Below are 20,700 nucleotides of genomic sequence, written 5' to 3'. Positions count from 1 at the left end.
GCTGTCCTTAATGTGTTTTGATTTTCCCATTAGCAACCCAGTCATTCCTCCTCACATGGGCATGAGCATAATTAGTGTCTTTCATCTGCATAAATTTGGCCTCTGAACCGCGAGAATATCGATCAGGCTGGTAAGCACAGCCCTACCTGCAAATAATGAAGTGTTTAGTGGCATCCCGGTTGGTCGTGCACCCCCGGTGCCTTGTCTTTCCTTTGTTCATCAGAAACATGTTAGAGGCGTCAACTCTGGCTGGAGATTTGACTGCCGCGTATTTGCAATACTTTACGATCCCGTGTCTTCTTCAGGACTCAAGATTCAAACCTGAGATGTCATTTCACAGAAGCGCCGCAATTAGCATTAAAAATTCAGTTTTCATCATCGTCTTAGTATTCATGCTTCCCTGTTAGCCAGCATGGGATAATTGGTATCACCAAAAAAATATATATATATATATCTCCACTCTCTCCTCGCTGTCTGGGGACATTTTAGATGCAAAGGAAGAATGGCTAATATAATCCTGTTACAAAGAGTGAATCTGAATATTCATGCGGACATTTAATGGTCTATGAAATATCTGATTCGCTGTATATCTAAGAGAGATCCTTAAGCTGGAAGTATATGCAAAAACATTACACTTACTGATCATATAGAAAATGTTGCAGAAGCTCCATGTAAACTCCAGCTATCCAACATTATGTGCATTATGTGTACTTCACAAAGATATTTGAATCTTAAAGTGTCATTCTGCCTTTTTGAAGATCCAGCTGTTTTACAGGTGAAGCTATTTTAAATCAAGAAAAATGCATTTTATAATTGTAGTTTGTCAAGGATGCTTATCCTTTTTTTTTTGCCCTTACTAGTTTCAATGATAGCTTTCATATCTACACTGTTTGAGGAAAAAGCAAGTACGAGGCCTGGTATTCAATTCCAATGCCATAAGTGAACTAAGCGGCTGCTTTTTCCAATCGAGAAAAAAAATTCAATATCTTTTTTTTTTTTTTTTTTTTCTTTTGTACATATTAAGGTGCTCAGCCTGTCAATTGATTTTTGTGGTTCACATGTCTTTTCTTAAGATGAGTGTGATCAGATCTCACTTCCCAGCTCTATAGGTGAATGAACACATGCATCACTGGGAGCAAGAAACAGGATGATTTGAAAAAAATAAATAAATAAATAAATAAAAAAATATGGGAATTTAACTTTAACTTTTGCCACATTTACAAGATTGTCCAAATGATTTTTGTAAGTTTCTCCGCACTCAACAACTCTTAAAATCACGTGATTTGTGAAGGGGATTTTGGTGATATTGTGGTTACTAACTTAGTGGTTAGATGCGTTGAAACATTGTGTTCACAAACATTATGCTGCTAACGTTGGCAGGTTAAACACTGCATTATAGTGGGAGGACTTCAGTTGGCCCTTCAAAATGGCCCAGGACACACTGTTAAAAGAATGCGGTTGCACACCTCGAAATGTGATCAGATATCAAATGCGTACGTTCTCAATGTGTGGGCATTCACACCTGTATATAGAGCTGTCCTCTTCTGATCACTCAGGTGATGATTCCAGACACAGGACCTCTTCATTTAAAGGACCTGAAGTTGGGAAAGCAGATGAAGGACTGAAAGAAGCAGAAGTGGAAAGACAGAGAATTTCAAGCTGAGGCAAATGCAGCAATCGAAGTGAACCACTTTGTGTTGTAGTAGTAGCTGCATTATTAGTGCTGGGTTATGATTCTTAGAACATTAGAACAATAATTTAATATCAGATAATGCTTTTGATTAGTTCCTTTGTGTTTCCATATATAGAGCCACACCAGGGTTTCTTGTGTTTCATGACACTTCTCCTCTTTTTTGAATGCAAATGAGCGGGGAAACATTTTTAATTTTATAATAAAATGCAAAAGAGATCAAACACCTTTAAATGATACTGGAAAAGTGTGTGCAGAAGATCAGACTCCAGTGGACATCAGGAATTATCCTTTCTGTAATCAGAAGGATTTGAGTGGATTTTGACGACTCCACTAGCAGTTGCTGTAATGCTGTTTAACTGTGGAGTCTGGAAGGCATGACTGCATGTTTCCAAGACTTAAAAGAGATCATAATATTAATCACCTTATTTAGAGCGAGGATACACTCTTGATCATGTTGGAGTTGCTCCTAACATCTGCCTGCCCTCTAGTATCTGGAATGAAGTCCTCAAAAGGAATTAGGAAACTTTTGAAACTTTTAATTGCAAGTAGCAACGAGTGCAGTGAGCGTGTGCCAGCAAATGTAATAGCCAATACTGATATTTGTTTTTTATCACTTTTGAACATCAATATGTGTTTGAATTATATACATGTGTAAATATCTGATATCTTACTGTTGCTACATGCATTCAAAAAGACTTCCACTCATGTGTGACGCGGGATAATTCACATTTCGACATCTTGTTTTCAAAGTTTGTCAGTCATTTCAGTGACGGTGGTGATTATTTTGACACCCGGTCCTCACCAAAGTCATTGCTGAGATCTAGGAACTCACCTAAAACAATGTAAGATGAACAGACAGGTTGTACACAAGACAAAAAAAAACGATTGGTTTTAAATGGTCACCTTCCGAATAGTTGACCGTCTGCTTTTTTTTTTTTTTTTTTTTTCCACCACAATGCATTTCTACAGCAAGCTGTTGCACCACACTTACCTCTGTTTTGTTTACGTCTGCTTCCCCATGAGATCATGTGAGAGGGATCACATGTGAGCCAGGCTTCAGTCTGCAGAGCCATGAAGCCAGGGCGCTGAGGCCACGCCCCTGCTGCTGCAACAAGCTCTGTCTGCTGTTAATCCAAGATGTATAAATATTGAAAGTCCGATTAGCACCAAATGTGAAACTGTACTTCCTTTGGGACCTCGGCAGCAAACCTGCTAAGTGTGCAGCAAATCAGATGAATGGTTCCTGAGATGTAAGAATGACAAACATACAATGCTTTACAGTTCAATGTAACGTGATTTCTTAACAATAACGTCATTTTCTCTTCCACCCAGTCACAAGTGAGTCCAATGCACAAAGCCCAGAATGGGTTTGGTATCAAACTGCAGTCACCAATCCAAAGCATAAGTATTCAGATAGTGGGAATGAGACTCTATAATCAACAATCATTCTCCAAAAAATGTAATATCGTTACTTTAAACAAGCATCACTACCGGGCCAGGTAACCGCTGTCCATCAACTTTGACTGACAAGCATCGATGTTATAAAACACCCGTGACCAGACATTAGCCAGGAGCCTATTCTTTTCCATTCTATATCCTAGTTCCAACTGTTGGTTTTCTGTCCACAATGGACTATTTTCTAAAAAACACAGTACAACTGGGACCTGAAGTTCTGAAAGTCTATCATTTAAGGCAATTTAAAGGTTGACGGTGAGACATAATTGTCATCACCCCTCCTGGAAAAGTTCCAAACTGCATTTGAATATCTGAGTTGTCTGCCGTTCATTCACTTGATCACTCCTCTGAACATTGTCCAGAACACAATTGTAATCCAGGGTCATGACTGGATTGTATTCGAAAACACATTATCAAAACATCAATGAGAGACTGAATGAGAGAGTGAGCTGATGGGAGGAATCAGATTTGAAGTGAACTGAGTTGTGAGAGCAGCAATTTCCCTCCTCAGGCCAGCAGCACAGAGACCATTGTCAGCTGAATAACAATCTTATCTGGAGTTGAAACAGAATTCGCTATTGTGTGCTTCCAGGAGAAAGTAACCTTTGAAAAGCCCTCCTTAAAAAGAAGCAGCTTTACACCACGCAGGCCCGCATGGCAGTGAAAAAAAGAAACGGATGAGACTTGATGGGTAAAAGCATTTGGGTCCAAAGGGACGGGGGTGTCTGCCGGGATGTACCTCTCTGATGTGGAAAAGTGGCACTTGAGAAATCAGGCTGTGTATGGTATCGATTGCCCGTCATTCTCTACCTCCTGCCCAGCCTTTGTTACTCAGTACATCACAGGGGCCACAAGCGGGAAGGGATAAATTGAGGAAAATCATAGCATTAAGTCCTTAAGTCAGCTACACCCTCAGACTAAATTCAGCTCCAAAACCTCCGCCAAAGAAAACACCAGGTGAAGTAACAGGCTTGGCATTTTTCATAAGCAGAATGTGTTTTCCGCAGCTTAGAGGCTGCACAAAAGTTATAGTGAGCATGACTGGTTTTATATATTAGATTCACAGTAGTGGTAGCCATTTAAATGAACAGAGCATTCCTACAGTAAGCCCTGTTATTGACAAGGAGGAATCAATAGTGAAATGTAGAATGTATCCGTGAAATCTGTTGAGGGTAAATCTGTGTCAGTGATTGTATTGGAGACAATTGTAAACAAATCCCATGAAAAACATAAAATTGTTTAAAAAAAAAAAAAAAACATTAATACCATCTCGCAATATTTTGGTATGGTGGCCTGAGCAGCTCGGCGTAATGGGATTAACTATAGATTAACATATAGTTAATCTGTGTGAGCAGTTTATTGTGATTCATATTTATGTCTGCTGTTAAGTAGCAATCTCTCATGGTTGTAGTAGATGTTACGGCAGCCATCGAGGAAGTCAGCTGATAGAAGAGCAACCAAGCCTGTATAGAGAAGAGGGTGAGGGGAGGATTCGGTCAAATGCAGGACTTTGGTACCAGCAACCATTGTTTGTGTCCTGTATGAAAAACAAGATCAGCAGTGAGTTATTTTAATTCAGTAACAGTTAACTTTCATAAGGTAACTGAAGTTAAGATATAAAAGTTATGTACTTATTTAAACCCAAACTCAGTACATTTTGATAAACTCAACCAAACTGCAAACATAAGACAAAGGTCAGGTATGCCTGTCTTTGGTACGCTACATGAAATCACAAACAACTATGTTGTTCTAATATGTACTGTTACATCATGTTCCCCATTTCATTATCAGTTACAAACTACAGGATAACACGATTACAGTACAACAAAGCCAAAGCCCCGACAAATGACTCCAGACCAGCCCACAAACCTGCCATGCAAGGTGCCAGCTGCTCATTGGGAGCAATTAGGGAGGGACTCAAACCAGCAACCCTCTGATTGCTGTACAAACCCCTCTACCTCCTGAGCTACAGCTGCCCCAAATATAAGCTAATCAAGCTGACATTAACCAGCGCTAGCGAATTTTAATTATCAGAGCTAACATTGCTATGATAGTTTTTAGGTCATCAAAAAAAAGATAGATAGATAGATAGATAGATAGATAGATAGATAGATAGATAGATAGATAGATAGATAGATAGATAGATAGATAGATAGGTTCGTGGGTAGGTAGGTAGGTAGCTTTATTAATCCCAGAGGGGAAATGCTACGATAGACGATGGCGCCATCTTGAAATGTCAACTTGTTCTACGTGGATGAACAATGACAAAGAGGAACAGACTTCTGTATAGGCTAATAGTTGTTTGGTCATGTCACAGGCTCCAGGGTGGATCCTCCGGTCCAGAGAGGAGTGACATTTTCTCATAAGCATGCAGATATTTAAATCACAGTCTCCATTCCCCTCGAACCCTTCCTCCCCATGCCAGTAGTGACAGAAAGATTCAACTGAGAACCAGTGAGGCTGGAAAAGAGAACGATGGTATATTAAAAACATAATTAAAAAGGAGGACCTCAGAAGATTGTCATATTAAAACAATCCAAATCTGTTACATCACTAGGTGTTTTCTATTTTTCAGTGAAACTCCTTTCAGCCCCAAATATTATTGTCACTTTTCTCGATCCCAAATTACATTTTTACAAGGAATTCTGTCGCAACCACTGGGGGGATAGAATGATATTTAGCCTTTGTTCTTCACGTTCAGGTTGAGCTGCTATTTTATTCAACAATTGCCCAGGAAAGGTCATTTCTTACAAAGCAGATGTAAATGTTCGTGGGATGGTGTTACATGTGAGTACAGAGGATTCGTTCTTTACACTTTGCAATTGTTATGGTTACAATAATAGTCCACAGAACAAGGATTTGATGACAACCTTTTGCATTTTAATTGATGAAATGAAAATTCTTTATCCTAAGAGTAATATTGTAGATGGGGAAGACTTTAATGTGACCCAGGTGAACGGGAGGACATGTGGCCATGACATACACAGCAACACCAGCCATGACTTTTGGAAGATACTGAGTTTAAAGGATCATAGAGGTATTATAGCATCCTGATTTAAACCAGATAGAACATGCAAGTCTAAAATAATCATGGGTGTCTTTCATAAAATCTATCTCTTGTTCAAAATTCTACAGTCTTATACATTTGCAACAGAGGCACATTAATTTTAGTTTATTGAAATCCAGATTGGAATAGTGGTGGAAACGGAGAAACGGAGCTGGGTTCCCATTCAAGGGAACAGTGGTTCACCCAGTGAACACGGCCTGACTGGGAATGAACAGAGCCTCAAAGACCAACCATCAAAGGCCAGTTTGATGACAGTAAAAGCAGAATGTAGGTGGTTATCTGAGTCTGTCTCTGGGGCAGCCTTAGCTACATTTGTTTGAATGTTTTACACTCTTTCATACAGCTCATTTTAATGTATGGTTAGAAGATATTCAGTAGCCTTTACCAGAGACAAATATTGTATGGATAGTAAACAGAAAAGAGATTACATTAAGGAGGCAAACACACTGAAACAACACCAGGGAGAAGGATAAAGAGAAAAGTATGGGATTGCATAACATGCTTTATGCCATCTTTGTCTAAGGAGTTAAGAGTGCTTATACTGTATGTGTTTAAAGGCTAAGTGGCTAACTAACACTGCACACTCCACAAACTAGAGAAACTATGTCAAAAAAGAAATGTCACCAAAACATTCCCGATTGAAAATGAAAAACGCTGTGACCCTGAAAGAATTTCAAGAATTTGTAAGTACTGTATGAAGATGATTCTCAAGGTCTATTCTAACAATTACAACTATACAAGAGCATCCAGACTGAGAATGAAGCTCCCTCGAAACAAAAGACAGTGAATTCTCCATTGGATTTTTTTTAAGATTAGCATTTGACTTTGAGAGCAATGAATGTGGTTTCTGTTAAGGTACTCAACACACTTACATGCTGAGCTGTTCTGGAAACAATTCACGGAATGGTAGTAGAAAAACCACAGCAATGCCTGCTATAGATCAAAATGATATTGTTTTTGAGGGCACTTAATTGGACTGAATGTTTAATGTTGTATCCAAATTTTATATAACAATTTTCATAAGGCTAAATTTATAACGACCCCACCCATCTTTATCTGTGACTACAAAGGAATTTGACTCTATACCAAGGCCTGGACATTAATACATCCAAACATGAGGCCACTAAATCACACTGGAACATTATAATAACAATTGGATCACAAAGTCAATCTGTTAATTTGTCTTAATTTAAATGTGTATCTTATTTGGGACTCTTCATTGAATTTTTTTCATGGTTGGATAAATATAGTGTAACATATACATACATACATATATATATATATATATATATATATATATATATATATATATATATATATATATATATATATATATATATATATATATATATATATATATATATATATATATATATATATAAATATATAGTATATATTCAATGTCATATTTCACAGCTCTCTCTTTCTGGTCACTGATTGACCTCCAGGATTTGACAGGCATCATCAGGATTACAGCAATGCAGGCAGAACAGACTGCACCGACTTGCGGCCTCTTAGGTACTGACATCTACAATCAGGAATGGCCAGGCCAAACATCCCCCACATCATGGAACTCAGTTCAGTGAGGGAACATTTTCTGATCCCATAAAACTGATGATGATGGGAAGCTTTCACCAGAGTCCACGCACGTGCTGAAAAAAGGGCTTTACTACATCCTACCACAAGAGCAGAACCTAGCTACTACCCTTCTTTTCCAAGCAAACCCTCTCCAACCAGCCATCAACACAGATCTCTCAGGATCAAGTTTACGCTGCCTCCCTGACTAATGGAACCGGTGTGCTGCTCAGATTGCTACAGCTCAGAACAACATAGCACTGTTGTGCTCAGCTGTCTGCTCTTCGGCCACTAAGTTTAGAGTTTCAGAGCAAGTAAAAGACATCAGGAAGGTTAGGACAACTGTCCTGTCTCTTTCCACGGTGGCTTCATTCACAATTATGGCATGGCAGACGATGATAGAGGCTGCACAGGTCACAGTTTCCTCCCTTTTAACAGACTGCTCACTGCATGAAGTTGCAAAACAAGTGCAGAGGACAAGGGAGGACCTTCTGCTGGGAGAATCCTCCATCCCTCCACACAAACAGTCTGGAGCTGTCCATGGTACTGACAGTGCTGAAACCATGAGGTCCCACAGTGTTTCAGTTGATGTTGGACACGTTAGGGAAGACACAGGTTGATTTGTTTGCCTTATGAAAGAATGATCAAGTGCATCTTGGTTCCCAACCACGGTGCAGCTGCTGGGGTTGACACCATGACAGCACTCATGCCTTAGTGATGCCCTGTCACAGCTGGATGGCCTGTTGAACCTCCACCTCCCAGTGACAGGCCAAGAACCTTAACCCTGGTGATGTTTGGAGGGGTTAGGACTGTCCCCTGTGGCGATTTTGCACTATCCAGGAATTGAGAACCTCTCCTACTCGGTTTGATGGCCCGCTTTTCAGGACTGGTTTGTGAAGAGAGGCAGTAGCTGTTTTTAGACAGGGCCTAAATAGTCTTTTTTGGTGGCTAGGTCCGTGGTTTTAGAAAGAGGGCGGCAAATTGGGGGTCTGTTTTGGTCCGCCGATTTGCCGCCTCGGAGGGTACACTTACTTCCGCCTCGCCTGCCGTCTAAATCCCAGGCGTCAGTGTTCCGGCCCCAGCGTAAGATGGGCGGAGGTGTTGGTGACCTGCACTGTTGAGCGACCCACAGCCGGGGAGTTTTAAAACCAAGAAACAGCTGATCACAGCCGTCAGTCCATCACTTCATCCGCGGACATTAAGATGAACAACTGGACAGCCACTGAGATCCGAGAGATGCAGCGTCGCCTCGGTTTCTGTAGTTGTTTGGTTGTGTCCACTTGTTATTGTAGCGACAAGCTAGGAACGGTCGCTACTTTCAAATTAAAAGCCCCCTGCTAAGAACCCAGTTCTAAACTCCAATGGGGTGCAATGTAAAGCTTTAATTTTGAGGACACATTCGTTGTCACTATTCACAGCCCAACTTCGAGCTTCACGTCATGTCACATGTTTACACCTACCCCAGAGGCGGCTTTTGGAAAAGGAGGGATATTACACCTCCATTATAGAAAGATAGGCCGACACATTGCCGCCCTTACCTTGGAGCAAATGTGCCGCCGTTTCCATCTAAAAAGGGGCTACTAATTCTGTTGAATCCCCTGCCTCTCATGTCAACCCACCTTCAGACCTCCATCGTCACTTAAAGTGTATGCTGAAGCCATTTCGTCTTGCCACAAAGGCTGCAGAGACAGACTGGTGAGAAGACAAAAACCTGCTCCGCGCTCTCCAGCACCACAGCGGGATTCACCCCTGCTGCTGCACACTCTGGGGTTCATCCGGTTCCGTGTCGATCGCTGAAATCTCTCTCCAGGTGCCTTTCACACGCTGTTCCTTCTAGTCCCGTCAAAGGTTAAGAGTGTTTATATGTATACACTGTGTGCATCTATAATCGCCTGGCAATTCAGCCCTCCAGGATTTTCTCAAGTTTTGCCAACGGTCTGATTACATGCCTGATAGAAATAAATCCCTGCAGCCAGATTCAACATCTGCTGGACAGCCAGAACCAGAGGAGAGGTAAAAGAAACACGCTCATTTTTTGGAACGACACGCTCACATATGGGTGTAACGCTTGGATATTCACATAGTTTTGTTCACAGAGCATATGTAGAAATCTACACATGTACATACATTGGGCTATCTAATCTAGACGCCATGTGTGAAAAAAAACAAAACAAATTTTCTTGCGATGTTGTATGTGAATATTTCAGCGGAAGCGATATTTCGGGGCTGACGAAAGATTGTTCAGCGTGAATGTGCAGAGCTAACAGCTCACAGACACCCATCCTGTCTCAACACCTTGTGTATGAGAGGAGCAGATTGGTGGAGGGGCTGCCAGTCTTTTTGGTAATGATCTTGTTTGTTTATGCTCTCTGTGTTACTCCCGGCTCCCTCTCTTCCCCTGTGTGTGTGTGTGTGTGTGTGTGTGTGTGTGTGTGTGTGTGTGTGTGTTTCTGGGTATTTTCAGTGCGAGTTCCCACCAATCTCCTCACAGGAATATGATTTCAACTGTTTACGATCCTTTTCTTTTTTTCTTTTTTTTTTTCCTTTTTCTCTTTTACAGCCTCGTGTCATCCCCCTCACATTACCGTCTCCCTTCTTTCTTTCTGCGCGTCTGAAGCTGAATCACACACTCCATCTCAAATCACTGTTCCTTCTTCACACAAACAGTATTTCAACAACAAACATGAGACACTTCTCTGCAGTGCGCGCTGTTCATCCACCTGTGCCCACCCGCGCCTTCCTGTGCGCGGCCCCGCTGCGGGTAGCGCGCATCGCTCCTCGTGAATCCTAATAGCGCGTAGATCCGCAGAGCAGAGCCTGGTGGAACCGCCGGGTGCCCGCTGCCGGACTGGAGCGACAAGTCCACTATCCGAGCCGCTGGTGAGGGTACAAGCCGCCTGTTTGGCAAACGGATATCATTATTATTAGAACACGTTAAATCACCACTGAATTATTTTTAAAGCATCCGGCTGATCAGACTTGTCTCTTTACCGAGTTGGATCTGTTTGATTTTGTTTTTTTTCCTGTAGCTACTTTCGGTTTACGGCACAGCGCCTCCCTTCAGGACAGATATGCGCTGGTGCGTCAAAACTGCGCTGTTCGGAGTTTCCTAACCCGTTTATTATTATTATTATTATTATTATTATTATTATTATTATTATTATTATTATTATTTGCAGGGAACTAGTCTGTAGTCGCTGTTGAGTCTCATCACCACGCCCTCGCACCTAGTCGTTACCTTTCGTTTTTTTTTTTTTTTCTTCGAGGAGTCCGTGTTGTAGTTGCCCAGGGTGTGTGGGATGGAGAGCGAAGTAATCCCGCCTCAAGCTCGACACAAGGCAGCCAAAACATGACCGGAAACCGTGTGGTCGTGTATACAAAGTAAAAGCACAGATTAAAGAATAATTACAGAAATTTAAACACCAATGTGAAAGTGCCCAGCAAAAAAAATAAAATAAAATAAAATAAAATGATAATAATAATAATAATAATAATAATAATAATAATAATAATAATAATAATAATAATAATGAGTGATGAGGGTGTCAGATATGGCTGTTTTGTACAATATATTCAGACGGTGCTTCAAGTGATAAGCCAAATTATTTTAAACCCCCATTTTGTATCTATGTACTGGACACTCTGATAATATCTGCTGTCATTATATCACTTCCCAGGTATAGTAGGTCTAAATTTTAGACTGTGTCTCTCTAATTTTAAAGAGTTAGTTTTGTGTTTTGTCATTTATTTCCCCCTTTTACACTTTTTTGTTATCTGCTGCCATGAATTAGTGTCACAAATAAACAATTTCATATGGTGTGAAACCTCTTGGACATCATTCATTTATCCAGTGCTTAGATTTTACCTCTGCATGCAGGGTCCTGCATAAACCCGAGCTTTATTTTTTTGCAGCCTAAACCGGAAGTCGTGGGTTTGTTCTCTTCCACCTTGACGCTGCTCCCCTCGCAGTGACGGGTGGAAGTCTCGATCGGAGGCGACGCGAGTTTTTTATTTTGTGTTGAGTTGCGAGGCGTCTCCAGGTGTTAGTCCGATCCCACGGCTGCCCCGTGGCGTTCATTCACGCTTTGTGTCTCTCCCTCTCCAACACAGAGACTTTCGGTGGCCATGTGTGACTTTCCGTGGTGAGAACGGGACGCCCGGCTCTGTGAAACGGCGCTGCTGTGGATGGATGGGTGGATGGATGTGTACGTTCTAGGGCGCACTGGAATAACACAGTGAACTGACGGGATCAGTGTTCCTTCCGTTCGGCTCGTTTGTCTGGAGTTCATTTTTTTTTTTTTTTTTGGTTGTTTTTTTTTTTTTTTTGTCTCTCCTCTGGAATTGTTACATTTAGTGGTCGGGACGAGCAACATTTTCATTCCTCAGGCTTTGATCACCTGCTATGTGTCTAGTGTGGAACATACCTGGTGGAAGGTGTACAGCGGGATCCAGTCTGGGAGGACAGGACATCAGCAACTGATAAAGCTCCGTTTCTTCTTCGTCTTCTTCTTTTTTTTTTCTAATCTGTGCGTAATGTACGTGGAATGAAGACAGAGGATGGATATAATTTGGGAAATACTGATCATTCTTCAAGCCAATTTTATTGTCTGCATATCAGGTGAGTTATGGGCGTCATTCGGTGCCTTTTCGGGCAGGTTGCATCGCGCAAATCTGCGCGTGAATTATCCGTAACTTTTTCTCCTGACATCCTGCGAGACGACCGATTCGAAGGGTTTGAGGAAAAAAAAACCAAAAAAAAAAAAAAACCAAAAAAAAAAAAAACAAGGATGAATTCACACCAGAAGCGCCTCGGGACGCACTGTAGCAGGCTGTGAGAGAGATGCAAAATATATTCTAATTCATGAGCGTGTCATGAAATAATCCCTTTATTCTGTGGTCATGGATCTTTTCAGCGTGTGTGTGACAGTATGTGTGTGACGAAAGACGGTCATTGAATAGCCTCCAGGACTGGAAGCGATGCCGTCTGACGCACGCGTGACATGGGTGGGCTTTTTATTATACAAACCATAGTGAATATGGTGGATTTATTTTTTTTATTTTTTTTTTTACATGCTTAAATCGTTCCTCCACTCTCCTCTCCGTCACTGTGAAGTCTCTGGGCTGCAGCAGCGATCCAGAGTTGTTATCAAATAAGGCAGCTGTGCGCACCGGTGAGCGCACGGCACTCTGCGGTGTGTTGAGCGGATGCGGCGCTGTAGTAATTCTGCGTTCTAACGGCTCCGTGTGCGCCGCGCACACGGATGCGCCGGCGGAGCTCATCAATGGAGCGATGTCCGCTCTCGTTTTTTCTGTGTTTTCGGTGGATAGGAGACTTTGCACATGACCTATTTTATACCGTGATGCGTTTAAACTATTTAGGAAAATCTAAGAGCACAGTGTTAGGGTCTTTTTTTTTTTTTTTTTTTTGTGAGGATTATAAAGAAAGTGTACATTGTAAGTGTTCCCAAAGATGTTGGAGTTTTTCAAGGCGGATGTTTAGAAACATGCTAATGATTTTCACCAAACTAGGACGCGCCGAAATCAGGAGAGGCTGCATTCAGATACAAGTTCAAGACACACAATCCGAGTGCTCATTGTTGATGCTAAAATCAGTTAAAATCAATAGAATGGATTACAATTTAAATACGTTTTTTTGTTTGTTTGTTTGTTTGTTTGTTTGCATCCCTGCTTGAAAGAGACACAGAACTGGGAATACAGTGCGGTGTAAACCGGGTGCGTCATCCACTGTATTTACGCATTACGCACGCAAAGCTCTGTTTTCTCTGTGCCTCGGACCCTTTGGGTTGTCAGTGAGGAGAAAAAGTGTTTATGTGACAGCCATGGCACTCCAGTGGCCTGGTCCCACCCTCATTCGATTGGTTTGGCCTTAAGAATCTGATTTAATTCCTCTGCAGCCAGTCAGGGACAAGACGATTCTGTCCTTCTCCGTGGAGTTAAATAGGCTGGCCAGTTGTAATGTTACATTCATGTCTTCACAGCAGCCATAATTCGCTGTCTTAACAACAATACCTAACACCTCAGCTTCTGCCGTAAGGAACATCAAATATTAATACGTCTTATCCAATGAAAATGTACTGATTTTTTTTTTTGTAGAGTGAGAAGCGTCTGCTGATGTCACTATATCCACATTTGCGCACAACTCATGATGTGGAGAACTGCTCAGCCTCTTCAGTTATCCCTCTGATGCCTCCTGTGGTTCCGGAGTGGACCAAGGACGATGCATCTCAGTTTGGACTTGAGACTTTGCATTTTTGACAGCCTATGCATTGTTGTGTGTGGAGCTGAGGCAAAGGAGGTCTAATGAAAAATGCTATCAAGGTGCACTATGGGAAGTGCATGGTTCAAGGTTGTTGGAGCTTGACTTATAACAGCAAGGTGGTCATCACAACGTCAGACGCAGAGCTGAACTTAGTTTTGACCAACATTTAGTTACTGTCCATGTCTTTGTGTAGCCTTGCAGATACTCTGAGCACTTTTCCAGAAGCTAACAGCAGGTATGCATGGTATGTATGATTTTCAGGAAAATTGAGTAACCAATAATTGTTTTTTTTAAAAGAGATTGCCAACCTGCAGTTTATGTGTAATGTTCCAAGGCTCTAATATGACTTGCTGTGTTAAAACCCTTTATCCCTCCTCTTGGAACCCTCGAGGGACGCGCGTTTCACTTTTCTTGTGTGTTGGCGCACCAACTGTAAAGGTGCATACCTGCAATCCACAGTATACGATGTGTTGATGCTGTGATTGTTACGACCCTTAAAGCAATTTATCACACCACAATTTCCCAGGTACGCCTAAGAGCCGATGATTTGAATTTCCCAATACTGTGCGGATAATTAGAATATTAACTGAGACTGAGTATGTGGTTGCTATATTTATGTAATAACACATATTCCGCCTGTTATATATATTGTGCATCTCTAGTTGAAAGCTTGACTGTTGAAAGCTCAGGAAAAAAAAAAGTAGGTTTGTGTACCTCGAGAGGAGATTGTTCTCTGAGCTGTCGACTCCAGGGAGCAGAATGAATTGTCACATTCGAGATACAGCTGGAGTTTCCTCTAAGACCGAATCAATTTTCAACAAGCACACTTTCAGTGCTGCTTATGTTTGGGGTGGGTAACTCAACTTGCCCCTGAATGCAGGATGAGTCATCATCATTTTCTAGCATTTTTCCAGCAAATGACAATCTCTAAAATACAACTCAGAGTACCTGCAAAACGTCACTGTGTAGTCAGGTGAGACGACGCTCCACAGAGTTTATTTTGATTGCCGTCAAAGTCGTAATCTTCGTCCAAATGAGCCGAGGGAATCAACAAAAGCACTGATAACCTTACCTTAAAAAAACATCTCAGTTACAAGTGAAAGTCCTGCAGTGAAAATCCTACTGAAGGAAAAGTATGTATGCTTTTTAGAATATACTTCATCAAATGTCCTCTATCATGACTCTTATCACTCACGCATTATTGCAAGAGCAGGGTTCTACAGTAGTTGCGCTGGAGATTGTGGTGGAACTTATTGTAAACTATATTATATTGGACTGACTAATGATTATTTACTCCATCTGCTTTTAAAATGTATCTAGAGATGTCAGAAAAAAGTGTCAACAACTTCCAAGTTTGTGATTTGTCTAACATTCAGCAGAAAATTCATGATCCTAAAAAAATAAATAAAATCAGTTTATTCAAATGATTAAAAGGGACATTTTTACATTTGCAAAGTTTGAAGCTTTGGAAACAGTTACATGGTTTCCAAATAATGTTCTGTCACTGATGACTTAATCAACTCAATCAAATCAAATCAGTTTTATTAATATAGCCCAAAATCACAATCACATTGCCTCGATGGGCTTTACAGTCTGTACAGTGAAGGACATCCTCTGTCTGTAGAACCGCCATTGGAGTGAGGAAACACTTTGCAAACTAAATGATTAATGAATGATAATTCATAGCAATATATCACAATTGCATAAACTCTTTGTATATCTTTTTTTATGTGAAATGCACTAGGTTGTCAAATAATTGTAATAGAGTAAGAAGTACATTTCCCTATGAACTGCAGTGAAGCAGAAGTAGAAAGTGGCTTGAGAAGAATGACTTTAGTGTAGCAGCTCACTTGAATCAATATACATTCCATCACTTGCTATTTTCTGTTGTTTTAGTTCAATAATATCAGGTTAAACTCCATACGTCTGCAGCAGTGATAATGCAGCAGAGTCAGACTTCAAGGCAGGCTATTACCTTGCACAGTTGAACCTGGATTGTGGACATGACAGTCTCCTTAGTGCCAGGGCTCTAATCTGTGATGTAATCAAGAGGCAAAGCCTGGCGTTGCTCCAGCGGCAGTGAGCGAGAGACTGACTCTCTGGGCACACTGACGGCACCCGTAGGGGATTTTCGGAAGAAAAGGAGCCTCTAAAACTGCTGGTTCTTAACTTCTGACACTGTGGGCCACGCCCTAACCCCTCCATCACCACTGTTCCCAATATGCTTTGTGAGCTCTAAACAGAAGGTATAATATCACCATGGATTCAGCAAGTTCTTCAGCTGGAGCCTGGCTTCATATAGAGTCTGTATATGATTACATTTTGCTGAAAGTATGCCAAAGTAGCTGTAAGCAGCTCCAGTGTGTCTGTGTACCAATGGATGCACATAAAGCCATTGGCAGAGTTTGAAATTTGAGCTTGGGGAGACAAACTGTTTTTAATCGACCTGATTAACCTACTGTAAAGGGTTATGTACACAGTAATGGGCGACAATAGTACCTTGCCATAAACCCCGACAAAAGAGCGTAACATTTATTTCTGACCGCTTGAGTGAGTTGAGTACATTCTACAGTAAGGCTTTAATTTTACATATGTACCCTTTTAAACAAATTCTGTAGTTTCACACATGAAACTGAAAACAGAAATGCTCATACTCACTCATAGTGAGTCATCGCCGCTCCTTGTGTAACACAGAGGTAGCTAGCTAAATCGCTTACTGCAAAAGAGAGGGAACTCTCTCTAATATCACACCTCACGACAAGCCATGTCACGTGACTGCTCAAAAATGAATACATTATGAAATCAAACATAGACGAAGTCAGATTTATCTTTCACGTTCATCATTTATTTTGAATGAATCAAAGTTCGGCCTCTCAAAACTGTTCAGTGTGAACTCTCCTTCCAAACGAATCAATGAAGGCTCTCTGAAATAGAAAATAAACCCAACATCTCTGACGCGTTCAGATTTACATCAGGCGAAGTTGATCATCTTCATGTGTAGGGTAGGTGTGTGCTGCTACCAGTGAGCTAGCTGTGTCGTATCTGAGGCGGGTTTACTGTCACTCCAGGGAAAAGAGAAGAACTGGAGAAGGGGTAGAGCCAGAGTCTTGTTACTGGAACGTCACTGGTTCGATTCCCCTGGTCAACACCTTGTAGCGCAGCCACTACCATCAGTGTATGTAATGTATATATGAATTACTGTGAGTCGCAGAAACGGGCGTCCACTAAAGGCCCTAAAATGTGATGCGAAAACTCTCTGACGAGCTGTGGGGGGGGAATTCAGATTCCGGTGACTCTCTGTGAGCTTTTCTGCACAAGCAACACATTTCACATACACGTGAGGTTTTGATCCATTGTTAATTTACACATTTGTAATATGGCATCTTCAATCAACCGTGGTTGAGTGGAAACACATCACTTGGGAACTGAACTACATAGCAGTACTCCAGTATTGTGGCAGCTTGAGAAGAAGAAGGTCTAGTCAGAGCTGTTTATTGTGAATGGCGATGAAAACAGTCCAGAGTGAAGTCTGTAGATTATCCACAGCAATCAGTTATTCGTATGAAAAATAGTAACTGAATTGTTTCCAGGCAGATACCCGCTGCAGAGTGTTTTTTTTTTTTTATGTATTTTTTGATTGGCCACAGCCGCACAAACCAAATCCCCACTGACTGTGTTGGGTCAAAGGCAGAAATCAGCACTCTCACAAGGCCGGAGGTCAGAGGTCAGGTGGTGTGGGGCCTGAGGCGTCCGGATTTTTCACCAGAACCATTCCCGTAACAATCTGATCGTTTGCCCCGGCTGTAAATTAAAAAACCTCTAGCAGGGCGGCCCCGGTAGACTGATGTTAATGTGAGGTCAACCTCTTCTGGAGTCCCAGCTCTCAGGCCTCGTGTTCAATTCTGATTCGTCAACATCTTTTATTTCCTCCTGTCCTTCTTTCATCAAAAATGAGTGGAACAAATATTGCAGTTCCTTGTTTTCCTTCAGTTGTTCATCATTCATATGAGCGAACATTTGGTTAGAGGAGGCTCTGGGGTTTATGGGAAATCATGTCCTCTTTTTTTTTTTTCATACTAGTCCTTGTTCTAACAGTGCGACAGGCATGAGATGGGGGGGAAGTAATCGTCTTGACTATGGTGTCATTTCATTAAGGATGGTTAATTATATACCATGGTTTCATGGTTATCTGACAATGGTCCTTTGATGTTACATGGGCTACATATAGAACGTTTGAAGCTGTAACTCCTCCTCAGCCTCTATATTAAACCATAATGTCTGTTTCATCTGGCACAGCGTCATTGGATCATTGGACTGAATTCAGCTGTAATATAGGATGCTTTATGCTACTGAAAATTGCCAGCCAAACATCAGCAATGAACAGTAAATATGAGCCAGAGGAACTTAAGTTAAATGCCCTGTTTTTTTTTTTGTTTTTTTTTCCTTCAGATGATCTTGAATTACAATCTAATAATAGCTGTGATGGAAGAAGCCTCATTTCTAATGCAGGCTGATGGTTTGCCATATATCTGTGTACGTGGTATTCCACAGAGGCAGTGAGCACAGAATGTACATAGATGATAAATATAAAACAGTGTAATGGAAGGAAAGCAGGGCCACAGTGACCAATTGCTGGCGCCAGGGTCAAAAAACAAGGCTGTTGGACACCCAGTTTGTCTTTCTCTATGTGCTCCAAACCAGGGATAGGCAATACCAAAAAAAAATGTGTCAGATAAAGCAATAACTGGACCAGAATTTCCAATATTGATATAGCTACTGATGCCTTTTATCATTAACAGTAGAAAGCACTATCGTGGAGGCTGTGTGGCTGTTAATGATGTATGAATGAGCCTAATGAATCATTAACAGGCGCCTCTTGACATTTTCATCACCACCTAATGATTTTCAAAACATGAGGCATTTCTTTCCCTTTTCTCTGTCATTTATGAAACCACATCCATTTCACAAAAAAAAAAAAATAAAAACAAGACAGTTTACAAATTGTTAACAGCCACTTATTTTGTGTATTCTCTGTACTAATGAGTTGATTATACATGCCTGCAAACGCAGCATCAGAGAAGACAGTGCACTTCAAAAGGTGACCATGTGCCCAGAAACTGATCTAATGTTGGACAAATCCAATGTTTTTTTTTTTCTTTTTGTTTTTTTTGTTTTTTTTTTTTATCAATAAGTAAAACAAGGCTGGTAGTATTGATACTTAATCGAGCCGACCACTTCTAATCTACGTAGACATAAGGATCACTTAGCCACTAGCTCCATTATGCTCAGTCGAGAAGCAGGGTGAAGATTTAGCCAGGACAATCTGGCCCACAGTACCAATGTTTTTCAGAGGCACGCTTCAAACCAAGGGCGTTGAGTAACTTTGAATGTATTATAGTCCTTGGAGGCCGGGATCAGTGCATTTTTCTAGTAGGCTGGCGTGGTCTGTCAATGCTCTGGTGAGTTTCACAGCCACAGGATTGACAACTCTGGAAATGGGTAAAAGGACCAACGCGCCTGGGTACAAGCAGGTGCCCGGCGACTGGCTCGCTCCATGTGTTGGGGCTCCCTCACGCTAAGCAGAGCGGACCGGTCTCTTGCTCCGTCTGGCTGTCGTTCCGAGGGCGGGATCTGAAGGAAAGGCTGACAGTAAAAATGAGCGGAACGCTGCCAAAACTGTGCCAGGAACTGTGGCCCCCGGTCAGAAACCACATGCCTGGGGAAATCATCGAGGAGAAACACATGATTCAACATTGTCTCAGTGGTCTCCTTTGGTGAGGGTCACTTCCACAGAGGGATGAAATTAGCCATTTTAGAGAATCTGTCCACCATGATGAGAATGGAGGCGTTACCTTGGGTGGAGGGCTGTCCAGTAAGGAGTCTCACTGAAATGTCTTACCAGAGTCAACATGGCACAGGGAGCAGACAGGCTGACCAGATAACAAAATGTAAATTTTAATTCATAACGGCACTGTGACGCAAAGTGTGCAAGAGTTTAAGTGAATGGGCTTAAACACCCCAAATTGTTAGTGTGGTCCTTTATGGCCCATTGCACTGAATTGTATCAGTTCATTTGCAAACCGCAAAGTGAACAACAGGCTCCGGGTGAGCAGAGTCTGGGGCCCTGCAGTCATGACTCGCTCTACCTGTTTAATAACTCAGCGATGATGTGATAAAAAAAAAAAAAACTCAAAAGCTGTTTTTTGTACATCAAAGATCAATTATGAACAGTAATCTACCTTCTTTTCTGGCGGTGATTTAGTCTGTTTCAGGTTCTGGATGATTACAGCCTCGGCTCGTCTTGTTTGGGGAGATCACAAGTATTGATTTCGCTGTCCACCACTATAAAACTAATCAGGCTGCCTTTAGGCTCTAATGACCAAATCAAAGATCAGAAATTCAGACCATCCAGATACACAGAAGAGTCAGACTGTTTCAAATTTTCCAGAGGAAAAAAAAACAAAAAAAAAAAAAGGACTATCGATTTTTTTGTGGGCTCCAGTTGGGGCGAGATCTATACAGACTTGTTGTGTGTGCTTTTACACGGCTTATTTATTTAATAGCAAAAGGCCAGAGCAGGAATATGTTGTCGCTGTGCTGTGTTAGAGCACGCATTCAGTGGATTTTCAC

General features: G+C 41.5%; 1 protein-coding gene across 1 annotated transcript in view; it reads left to right on the top strand.

The window, feature by feature from the left end:
• Positions 1-11,759: 11,759 nt before the first annotated feature.
• The window catches only part of ca10a (carbonic anhydrase Xa), a 224,576-nt gene continuing 215,635 nt past the window's right edge, over positions 11,760-20,700 (top strand). Inside the window, exon 1 of the mRNA XM_037080344.1 lies at positions 11,760-12,408. Within this exon, the coding sequence (XP_036936239.1) occupies positions 12,348-12,408 (61 nt within the window). The 5' untranslated portion in view covers positions 11,760-12,347. The remainder of the gene's footprint in view (positions 12,409-20,700) is intronic.

Source organism: Acanthopagrus latus, chromosome 20, assembly GCF_904848185.1.
Source record: "Acanthopagrus latus isolate v.2019 chromosome 20, fAcaLat1.1, whole genome shotgun sequence".
NCBI classification, from domain to species: Eukaryota; Metazoa; Chordata; class Actinopteri; order Spariformes; family Sparidae; genus Acanthopagrus; species Acanthopagrus latus.
The sequence above is the reverse complement of the archived record's forward strand: the minus strand, read 5'-3'. Positions and strand labels throughout refer to the sequence as shown.